Source organism: Leptonychotes weddellii, chromosome 7 (assembly GCF_054177405.1).
Source record: "Leptonychotes weddellii isolate Sample4059 chromosome 7, ASM5417740v2, whole genome shotgun sequence".
Taxonomy (NCBI): domain Eukaryota; kingdom Metazoa; phylum Chordata; class Mammalia; order Carnivora; family Phocidae; genus Leptonychotes; species Leptonychotes weddellii.
In genome coordinates this window covers 52,515,356-52,527,435 of record NC_138375.1, presented here as the reverse complement: position 1 = coordinate 52,527,435, position 12,080 = coordinate 52,515,356, and the positions used below count along the sequence as shown (strand labels likewise).

The 12,080-nt window shown below is 43.4% G+C and overlaps 1 protein-coding gene across 1 annotated transcript in view; it reads right to left on the bottom strand.

Moving 5' to 3' along the window:
• The window catches only part of TENM2 (teneurin transmembrane protein 2), a 1,103,161-nt gene that overhangs the window by 288,343 nt on the left and 802,738 nt on the right, over positions 1 to 12,080 (bottom strand). Inside the window, exon 5 of the mRNA XM_081826284.1 lies at positions 3,315 to 3,549. Within this exon, the coding sequence (XP_081682410.1) occupies positions 3,315 to 3,549 (235 nt within the window). The remainder of the gene's footprint in view (positions 1 to 3,314; positions 3,550 to 12,080) is intronic.

The following is a 12,080-nucleotide window of genomic DNA, read 5'->3' as shown; positions in this document are numbered from 1 at the left end:
GTAGGAAGGGAAAAATGAAGGGGGGGAATTGGAGGGGGAGATGAACTATGAGAGACTATGGACTCTGAGAAACAAACTGAGGGTTCTAGAGGGGAGGGGGGTGGGGGGATGGGTTAGCCCGGTGATGGGTATTAAGGAGAGCACGTATTGCATGGAGCACTGGGTGTTATACACAAACAATGAATCATGGAACACTACATCAAAAACTAATGATGCAATGTATGGTGACTAACAGAATAAAATAAAATTAATAAAAAAATGGGTTCCCCTCCCAAAAAAATAAGAATGGGAATCCCAGTATGGCATCATGCCCCTAAAAGAAGAGCTTCAGACCTATACTTTCTCTTGTGGGTAAGAAAAGGATCCGATGAAACTCAAAATGTTTCAGCATTTGAATAAGTGAATTTGTTCAGTTCTACAGTTTCCAATACTATATTGAAAAAATAGATTATGGGAACAAATAATATGCCATAATCTTTGATGTCTTTCTACTTACCTATAGGCAAATTCTTATCATCCTTCTAAAATCCAGCTCAAACAGACCCTCAGCTGTGAAATGTTTCCTGCTCATCCTGGGAGAGTTAATCACTTCATCCACTGTGCAGTCACCTTACACTTCCCTTACTGTATACACTGCACTATCCTTTTGTTTATGTACCTGTCTCTTCCTCTAGGTTGTGTGAGCTTTAAGGGCAAGATTTATGTGTTACTCATTATCTTCCTGGCACCTAACATAGCACTTGGTATACACGAGGGACTCAGTAAATATTTGCTAAGAGACTGAATGAATAATATTTTTGAAAGAAACACAAAGCCCAACAATTCTATTAATTACTGCTGAAGTTCTCATACATGAGACCAGATGCACATCCAAGTTATACGTATTCATGAATTCCATGAATGGAGTTTCAAGTATCTGCTGACTTGCGCACCCTATGTTTGACTTCTGGTGGTAACGCAATTCCAAGGGCCTTACATTCTCTAATTTTTGGCCCTTGAATGCACTGATCAAAGAACATCCAGATGTTGCCCTTGCTTGTTTTTTCCTTCTGACTGACTTCAACATTTTGGCAATCCTATCTACTCTTCAAGCCCTGTATTTAACTTGCCTTCTCCAAAAGCACCACTGAGAAGCCCTACTCCTTGGAGAAATGACAAATATCCAAATGGTCTGCAGAAGGACTCTACAGATCAGATACAAATTCTAGGAAAGCTTACTTCAGAAAACCAGGAAGGTGACAGGCTTGGCTTTGCTGGTCCTCTCTACCATATCCTTGTCAAGATGACACTTGACTACGGATGGTTTTATAAAGTAAATCTCCTCGAAAGCCAGTTATTTTCCTCAGGAGCTGGGAGAGAGGGGACAGTTCATGAAGCGTATGCATTCTAATCACCAAGGGGAGAATCTTTGTGAGGAGCAAACACTCTGATGGAGTTTGCCCTGTAAAAATAACAATTAGGGCAATAAATGTAGTTTTGTAGTTACTCACTCATTGGACATCTTGCCACCTTATTTTGTGTGTGGAAACCACTAGAGTTCCATCCAATGTGGCTCAAAATGTCCCCTGAAGCACTAGACCTCTTGCAAGTTACTTTGCCCCTCAACATCTAGATTGTCCATCTTAAAATGGTGGGAATAATGGTTCCTTCCTACCTCACTGTATTTCTTTCAGGCTCGCATGAGATAATGCATGTAAAGAATGAATTCCAGGCATATACAAAGTGCACAGTAAAAACTGATGATTAATGGTCCTCTTCCTTCCGTCCTTCCCTCCTCTTTCTACAAGAGCTACTACATTTCTCTTTCCCTTTCTCCTCATCCTTTTCCTTCTTCCATCTAGTCCACTCTATGTAGCCTTGATGGCCAGAAACTCTTTTTCAAACAATAGTCTGTTAATGTAAAAAGAAGCTAATGCCCACCAAACTCTATGGCAGAAGGAGGAAAAAGAGAAAGTTTTATACAGCCTTAAAGATCACCATCAACTATGAAATATCCCGAATCCAGCCTCATGGACCAGTCTGCTTTCAGCCTGGAAACTTCCCAGCAAAGCTGTTTATTAACAGGTTACTATATCAGTACAGATGTTTCAATATATCTATTATATATAATATATGCATATAGGTTTTACTGACTTTACATATTTTAAGCCTCAGAGATTAAGACTATAGGCATGGTTAAAAATAACCTATAATCATCAGAGAACAAATTTTATTAAAGTTTAGAATGACCACAGTGACAATGGTGCACAGGTTATTCAAGATCTTATTAAAAAAAAATACGATAGTAAGAAACAACATAAATGCTATGGCTTGCGTAGTCGCTTCCAGGTGCATGCAGAAAATTCTCTGGCCATTGCCAGAAAGATGACAGATTCCTTTCATCTTTCTTCAAACCTAACTTATTAAAGTTTAAAAACTTCAGTGAGAAATTTTTGAAGGGTCAAAATGAATTATCCCTTTCTCTGTCTTCCCTTCATGGTTATTTTGGACAGGGGAAACAATAATAATTGGAACACCCAAAGCATGAAAGGGTCTGGGGTTGGAGCGCAAGTCCATTCCCCATCCAGCAGCACCCCACAGCCTTCACGGTCATTCAGCCCCAGCCCGCAGCGCTGCGACCCACGGCCTTTCTTGCTGGGCATGAAGGTGAGCATGGTCTCAGAGGACCAGACGCAAAGGTAAGAAAGGGACAGAAGCGAAGGCAAAACAATACAAGGCCAGACCTGGAGATCACTTTGAAACTCTTCACTCCAACCTAAGTGCTGCCCCTTTTTCTTGTTTGTTTTTGTACATTCTTGTTTGCCCCTCAGGCATCAAGCTGTTATGTGTACAGGAGGGATTAAAGCGAGACGGTATGTTGAATGAAATATAAATTAAAATTATACTTCTGTTAGTCTGGAATCAGGGATTGTTTCTCAAGGTCTCCCCAAACACTTAATTTCAAATGAGGCTTCATTTATTACTTCAGGAAAGGCCAAATGCATAATTTATCAGCAGCTTTCAGTCAATATACCCTTATAAGCATGTTTCCCATGAGTCTTTGAGTAAAAATATGTTATGCTAATTCTATTAGTTGGGTACACAAGAACTGTCTAAGAGAGTAAACAAGCATTAAAAGGAGACACATGTGAACAAAGAAATACCTATCAACCTACCATCCAGGGTCAAATTACCAGGGGAACAACAAGGAGGTGGTAAACTTGGCCCGTTATTTACACCAAGACTGTCTCCCCGACAGGAACCCTGAGCCACCCGGTGGCTCCATGTGGGTGGCTCTGGTAGGGCAACGGGCATGACAGATGATGGGCACTTACCGGGTCTCCAGTGGCACGTTGCTGTTTAGCACCCAGCTGTCCTGAAGCTGAACAGACTCCGGCGTGGTGGCCAGGTCATTGGGCGCGGGAGCTGGGGCGTGGATCTGGCTCCGCCGGTTGGTCAGTGAGTTCCTGTTGAGGGAGTTGGCAGATGAGTGGTGATGGGACAGAGTGTGGTTGTGAGGGGGAGGCAGAGGGGGCCTCAGAGTCGACTGGCTGTGGTGGTTTGGAGGACCTGGAAAGAGAGGAAGGAGAAACAGCCATCAGAGGCTGCAGAATCTAGCCGCCGAGGCTCTGCAAACCTGCAGAGCAGAGCCTAGAACCCACGCCTCTATGTGGGTTAATAGCTGAAAATCACAGACTAGACACATAGATAGGACTGCAGATGCCGAATTCCAGGGTTGGTCACTCATAAATAACATGGTTTGATTTGCCTTTTTCTGTAGGCCTTGAAGGAAGGAGAAACTAGGTTAGTAAAACCAGACCGGTCAGGGCTGGTCATTGTCATTACAAGTCCCTATACCGTTTCCTGGTAAGCCAGCACACTGCAGACATTCTTTACAAATACTTCCCGTTCGTTCGTTCGTTCCTTTCTTTCTCTCTCTCTCTCTCCCCCTTCCTTCCTTCCTTATTTCTTTATTTCTTTTTTTTTTTTTAAAGATTTTTTATTTATTTATTTGACAGAGAGAGACATAGCGAGAGTAGGAACACAAGCAGGGGGAGTGGGAGAGGGAGAAGCAGGCTTCCCACGGAGCAGGGAGCCCGATGTGGGACTCGATCCCAGGACCCCGGGATCATGACCTGAGCCGAAGGCAGACGCTTAACGACTGAGCCACCCAGGCGCCCCTCTTATTTCTTTATTTCTTAAGATTTTATTTATTTGAGAGAGAGAGAGAGAAAAGGGGCAGAGAGGGAGGGAGAGGGACAAGCAAACTCTGCATTAAGTGTGAGCCTGACATGGGGCTCGATCTCATGACCCTGAGATCATGACATGAGCCAAAATCAAGAGTCAGACACTCAACTGACAGAGCCACCCAGGTGCCCCAAGTATTTCCTCCTTCTAAAGATAACAAAAATATGGTACCCTCTAAGTCAGAGAGTAGCATATTTAAATACCTGTGGGGGCCAGGCAGGAAAGTGAAGTCGGCCAGTTGTGGACTGAGGTGATCTGGAAAGGGCAGGAAGCAGCCCTCCCTCAGATCCGAGCCCATGTGGCCATGTGGGGCTGAGGGGCCAAGAAAGCCAGATCTTCTAGTTTTTTAAGGAAAGCTGAAGATCTGGACTTTTAGATAAAATTTCCTGTGTTTTGAAGATGTTGCCAATTAATTTTAAAAAAGTGTATGTGTTTTGTGCGTATATATATATATATATACACAAAATATACATATATATACATTTAAATAAGACTTAAGAAAATACTTGTGAGCCTGCTCAGACATCAGGACTAATGTTTTCAAACCATGACCCTTACTCCAAATTGCATCCTGTTTTCTTCTCTTGAAATACTTTCTCCTTGCAGGAAAAATGCACAAAGGAGAACTATACCTCTGCATGTATCCCCTTGTAAATATGACCACAGATGACAACTCCACACAGGGTTTTCCTAGCAACCCATTCTCAGTCTACAAAATGAAATATTTTAAGCATAATGAAAATGAAAGTAGTTCACTATGCAATGTAAGCCTATAATTTGGTTTTAATGGCTGCTGAAACATGACTTTTAATTTGTGTCCTTTTTTGAAGCCTCCAGTCGAGGTTGGCAGCTCACTAGGTGACTGCCAAGCCTTGTCATTTTGGCCTCTGCCAACTTTTAAAATCCTCAGCCCCTGCTGTCCTGGCTTTAAGAAGTTGGCTCACATCATTTAAACAAGCAATTTGACACAAATTTCAACTACTTGTCTCCTTATGTGGTCGGGCTACATCTCCAAAAGGTGTAATCTACATTCCGTGGCTCCTGGGAAACCTGCAGAAATATTCTAAAAGAAAGACAACATGTCAAGAAGATACTAGGTTTGGAGAGCATCATGACCAAGGAAAACAAGAAGGAAAAATAACAGAGAAAAGTGGTTCCTTGAAGTTTGTGTCCCTGGACTGAAATTACTTGGGGGGATTTATTTATTTATTTATTTATTTTTTGGGTCTTCAGAGAAGGACAACTAAAACCAAATCCCAGTGGGAAATGCCACTGTACAGTTGTACAGATTCACGTCCTCCAAATGAACCTGCAATTCGTATTTTACATTATGCACCAGTGACATTTTAAATATATCTTTGAGGGAGTTTCATAGCTGAAGCAGGCTATTACATTTCCTGGCATTGTTGTCTGTCTAGTAATGTATTATTATACAGTTATTCAGCATTTGTCTGTCTTGTATTAGTGGGAAGAAGTGAGAAGAGGGGGTGAAATGATGTAATCATGGTCCTTCTGAGATGTTAGCCAAGCCCCTCACACAGGGTTAATGAATTCTCATGCCTTCCTTTCCCTTCTCTCAACTCCCATCCAAATGGTGTCATTATTCTCCATTAGTTAGGTAATCTTGAGACTTGCCTCAGGAAGCTGAGATGAGTAAGTGTACAAGTGAGAACCCACCCTCCTCAGCCCCAAGCCCTCACTTTCCATCTCCCTCAGCCCCCGGCCCCCGCCTCCAGCACTCCAGACTCTCCCAAAGTACAAAGAGGCCATGGGAGGTATTTAATTCACTAAATGAGATACCAGAACCCTCCTGCTTCCTGTCTATTCATCCCAAGCTAAGGTTTCTTTGCCTACTCCAACTTGTGTGGCCCTTCCTTGCCCATCTGTGTTCTGTGTGGGTGGAATGCCTGTGGTTTCCCTTTTGTTGATGATATCCAGGGGTGATGCTGAGGGGGAAATGGAACCACGGACCCAGGTGCTATGTGGCGTAGTCCAAATAAAGTGGACGGTGAGCTTTTCAGTTAGCTGGAAGAGATGTCAAGCTGCTAAAGAGAAGGCCTGGAGCTTCATGGAGGAGATGAAAGAAGACGTAATTCTCTGCTCACCCTGCCCTCCTATAAAAAGCATGTTATTTCACTGCAAATAAATCACATTATTGATAGCAACAACAACAACAACTATCCAGCACCCTCAGTATTAGAAGATATTTTCCTCACTACTGTTGCTCATTTCCACTGTGATGCGGATATTTGCTCATTTATCTGTCCATCTAACGATCACATGTTTCAACTAGGGGCAAGAACTAGAAAAGACAATCCGAATACAGAGTGGTAAAAGCTACCACTGGGGTGTGTATAGAGAGGCAGGGGAGCATCTGGGGGACACTCAGCCAGTGGTTAGGAGATACAAATCTAAAGAACTGGGTTCAAGGATTGGGTCTGCCCCTTTTGAGTCATGTGAACGTGGGCCTACAACTCTATTTGTGTAATCCTCTGAGTACTCATCCACCACTGGTGACAACAACACTAAGTACCCGTGTATCAACATGGAAGATGGCGGGAAGAGGAATGGGGAGCGTTAAGCACGCCACCCGAGGCTGGCAAGTTCCCCAACCACGTGCATGGAACATTGCTCGCTTCTTTCAGGAATAAAAGCATGAATAAGACATTAACTACGGCTCTCAAGGAGCCCAGATTTGAGTACAGGACGTAAACCCAGACTTCAGCCATCTAGGGCAGAAGTCACAAACCAGCAGCCCCCAAACTGGATTTGACCAAAAATTCAGAGTCCAGATTTTATAGAGTGTTCCAGATCACTGACTTCTCTTGAGAACAAAAACAGAACAACAATACTGAATCTATTCCCTCATGGCAACAATTGGATATAGCTGAATGCCTTTGGGTGGTTTTCTGGTTTGCCATCAACCCTAACAATCCCTGTTATTTTAATCTGGCCGGATGTATGCATTTATGTTACCGCTGGTAGGCATTTATGTTTTTGACCGCTGGTTTCCTCCGTGGTACCTTAGTATTCTGGGTGGGTAACATATCTCTAATATAACAACACCTCTGTTATGACTAATGGTCTCAAGCACTTTTTGTGTTTATCGGGTTTCATTATAGTCATCCAATGAGCTAGCTGGATGTGATGGTTTTCCATTTCAAAAAATGCAAACAATGGCTAGCAACATGCCTTACTGCTTTTCATGAAGCCAGATTACATGAAAAAGCCCTTCTGAAAGGCAACTCATGTCTTCAATAGATGCTGAAACAGAAATGATTAACAGCTTAGCTTGATGAAGGAAACTTCACGTCCACTCAGAGTTCCACACATTTATTGGGTTTAATTAATGTGCATATTAATGGCTCTTCTATTGCATAAATATGAAATCACATAATAATGCAATTGAGCCACGATAACTATGTAACATAAATGCTTACACACTATCAACTTAATAAGTATGCTATTAGCAGGCAAAAGGCAACTGCCATTACAATCGCAGTGTTAACCTATTATCTTGTATCTGATTTATCTGAAGTTGAGAACCTAGAATTTATTTTTAGGTACCGTGTGGCTTTTTCGTCCAAGGAAGGAGGAATGGCACACTGGTCCTCTGTTAAAAGCTAGGGCAGGACAGGTAGGACTCCTAGCAATGATAAGTGAATTTAGAGAGAAGGTGCTTCCTGTATGTTTAAAAACTAAGTTCTTGAATGAGTGCTTGATTTGTCCTGTTTGCCCCAAAAGATTATGCTTAAGATTTGCTCTTGCCAGAAATTTTGGTCCTGACAGGGATGCCATTCCCATATTCTGTCCTTCCTAAATGCCAATTGTTTGACAGTGAAGTCATAAGAAAAATAAAGTAGTACATCTTTGTTGGGTAACAGTATCAGCTCTAACAAAGTTAGACCCAGGGACTGCAAAATTCTGGAGTATCAGCTCCTGTGGGGACTAGACCAGCACAGCTCAAACAGCATGTGGAAACAACCAACGCTCACACTGTCAATAAAGGAAGGATTTTCTTTGGAGCTCAGGAAGTAAATTCTTAATAATTGGCTATTGTTGTTGCACTCTTCCTAAATAAACAGGTGGGGGAGGCATTTAGGGTAGGTCCACCCTTGCCAGGAAAGGGTGGGTGTGCAGGAGAGTAGGAGGGCAGGGATAGACTAAGATAGCTTTGTCTTGCTCTATAGTCCACACTAGTTTTTCCTAGTGATTAAAAATGATAAAATGTATGAAAGACAAAAAATATAAGTAGAGGCCTGCCTAACGGCTAATAATTCACTCATTCTTGGAGATGGCATGCCAACTGCTGGTCTTAAAAATTTTAACCCTTCAGACCCTGAGATGATGAATTAACCACAAACTCTACCTCCTTCTACTGAACCATGTCTTTGGAGCAAGTTACATCTTGACAGCAATTTGAAGATACTATAAGTGAAGCGGGTATTGGCAGACATTTTGGAGTCTCTGGTTGGTGAAAACTGTTTAGATCTGACCTCACATGAGAGGCTGAGGGAATCAGAGGTGAGGACTTTCAAGAATAACAGCCTCTAGTTAGAAGGAGGAGTCTATTGCTGATGTCCAGGCTCGCGGTTGGCTTTGAACCCCTGTGTGGCCACTGCCACGGTCACTTACTAACAGTGTGACCCCTGAAAAATAGGTGTTTTTTTTTTCTGAGTCTGTTTCTTCATCTGTAAAATGGGTAGAGTCGTTTTATTTTTCTCATATGGTTGTTAGGAGCATCAAACAAGAATACATCTTTAAAAAGAGCCTACCACGATTCTTGGCACATATTAAGTATTAATAAATGTTATTATTATATATTATGTGTTATAATAAATAATACTGATAACAGTAATAACAGTAATAGCAACTATGGCTCTGGGGAAAATGATGAATACCTTTTGGGGAACTCGAGTTTTCCTAGCTCTTTTGAGTGGGAGCTTTTGGAGGGTGATATCAAATCCACATAGAAAGGCACAATCACCAACCTCAGATCCCCTCAAGCTTCAAATGCTGTCTGCAGAAGGACCTCTGACTAAGTGACATGGCTCAGACATTACTACGGGCAGTCTCAAGAGCATCTCTCTCAGAGCTTGTGGAAATGGAATGTGGGATTCAGAAGTGTTCATTTCCATAAACAAAACAATTGATCTTAAGGACCATGAAATAATACCGACAAGAGTGCTAGGAGCTGGGATGCCCAGGTGGTTCAGTCAGTTAAGTGCTGCCTTCGGCTCAGGTCATGATCCCGGGGTCCTGGGATCGAACCCCGCATCGGGCTCCCTGCTCACTGAGAAGCCTGCTTCTCCCTCTCCCATTCCCCCTGCTTGTGCATGCTCTCTCTCTCTCTGACAAATAAGTAAATAAAAATCTTAAAAAGAGAGAGACTGCTAGCAATTAAGCTGTGTGTGTCTGGTCCTGTGTGAAGTGCTGTCCATAAATTATCTCAATGTATTATCGCTCACTTTTATGGGACAGGTTCTCTTAACATCCCCATTCTACAGATCCAGCCAGTGAGGCACAGAGAGGTTAAGTAAAGCCCTCAAGGTCAGAGAACTTAGTAAGTGGCACGGCTGCTTTTTGATCCCAGGGTGTCTTCCCATTCTGCCATATGCCAAAGAACATGGGGTCCCAGGGGGCACTCACACAGAGGGAGAAGCAAGACCCCTGCCCTGCTTTATACTCACCCCGGCAAATACAGAGGAAAATGGCCTTAACTCACTTTGGTGCACATTTGCTTAAATGGCAGAATGAAATCTTGTGAGAAATTGGAGGGAATCGCCCACCTCACAGCTCTGCACCTCACGATGCTGCTTGAATCAGGAGAAATAGGCCAGAACAGCCAAACTGCAGTGCAGTCTCTTCCCTGTGCCTTCCCAAAAGGCCCTTCTCTAACTTCCTCCTCCATACTGCATCCCTGGCTCCCGTAACCAGTGGCATGAGGGATAAGCAGCAATTAGGTCTGTTGGAGGCAGAAACAAGGGCACACTAGGTCCCAGCTCATCCTTCCTGCTCTGACTGCAGGTGCTTTGCCAACAGCCTGGGGGTGGAGAGGTTTGGGGGGAGTCCAGTTCCAGCCTCCTCCCATGTTTAAAAAGAGATGGAAAGAGATTTACTTGTCTCTAAGTGTCAGACACATGGACATTCAGCTTGCTCCCTCCTTCCCTGTCGTAGCATCTACTGAGTGATTTGTCCTCTAAAGAGCAGACTTTTATTTTTTTGGTGCTGACCCCCGTGTGGTACTGCTGACTTTGCAGGGCCGTGAGCGATCTGCAGTGTTTCTCAGATATGGCCACCATATCTGAGCAAGCTGCAAGCCCTGCTGCACATTCCAGAATGGAGGAGAAAAAAAGAAGGAAGGATGGAGGAATGAGCCAAGTTACGACCTCCTTCTTATCTCCTGGGGTGGGGCGACCGCTCTGACCAGTGCCTCTGGGCTGGGAGTGCACGGTCCTGGATTTGGGGGGGCTGCCCTTGATGGAAAGGCCCCCTTCAGCCTGAGCAGAGCAGCAGGGAAGGCAAGGGCTGTGCTCACTTGTAAGGAATGATTTGTAGTTCTCTTGCTTACACAAAATATATGACCTCAGAGAAAAAGCATTCTGAGCGCATTCACAATGACACATGGATCACCACTGCACAGCAGAAGCATGGGAATTGCGGTCACAAAGAGCAATCATTTGCAGGCTTAGAAACCAAAGTTTTGTCAGCTCTACCTGCATTCATAAAAAAAATAGGGTTTAGGGGGACACCTCAGATCATCGAAGAACAACTGTTCCCGTTTAATAAGCACCAGCTGCATGTTAAGCCCTCTGAATAGTTCACCTTATTTAAGCTTCTAATAACCTTTGAAGTAGATATTGTTCTCCATTATAAAGATGAAGAAAATGAGGTGCAGGACATGAAGAGATAGGAGTTTCTCTCCTTACACGTTGTATTTAACTGTAATGCAGCTGGGCCCCTCCCGAGTGCACACTGGGCGCATCTTTTTCATCACCCTTGGCACATGGTTTTATATCATTTTTGGACTCTCCTGTGTCTCCTGCTAGACTGTGAGCTCCTTTGGCACAAGAGACCATCTCTCTTGTTTTTATATCCCCAGCACAAAGCTATCCCTAGCCCAGAAGTAGTGCTGAATGAATGAGGGGAGGAGCACATCATGTCTGGGGCAGGGGCAGTGGGGGGGTTGTGTTGGGAGAACCTCAGCAGAGGGGGATCAGAGCAGACTTCTGCCTCTGTGCTTTGAGCATTTCCCAATCGCCAGAATCTGATGGGCCTTTCCCTCAATTGCCTGAATTCTTATTACCCTCACAGGTCCTTCAACAGGGAGACAGTTGGACCCAGGGAGAAGGTGACTTTGTTTCCCTTTGTTTTTATTTGTTTGTTTTTTCCTGGTTCTGCCTGACTACCTAGTCTCTCTTTTAAACAACAGATTTACTGACATATAATGACATTCAGCTTTTAAAAGTGTACATTTCAGTGTTTTTTTTTTTTTTTTTTTACTATATTCACCGAGACGTGCAACCATCACCACTGTCTGATCTTAGAGCATTTTCATAACCCCCCATAGGAAACCTCATACCGATGAGCAGTCACTCCCCAGCTCCCTACCCCTCTGGCAAACGACAATCTACTTTCGGTTTCTATGGATTTGCCTATTCTGGGCATTTCATATAAATGGTGATTCCCTCTGTTTTTTATAACCACGATGTCTGTTGCAGAGCCTCGCTGGAACCAATCAAATTTAGATCTCAGATGGGGCACACTTCATACTACTTAAAAATATCTTTCCCTAGCAACCTGAAGCTGGTGTTCACGGGAGCTTTTTGGCTGGGACCCCACTGCTGTTGATA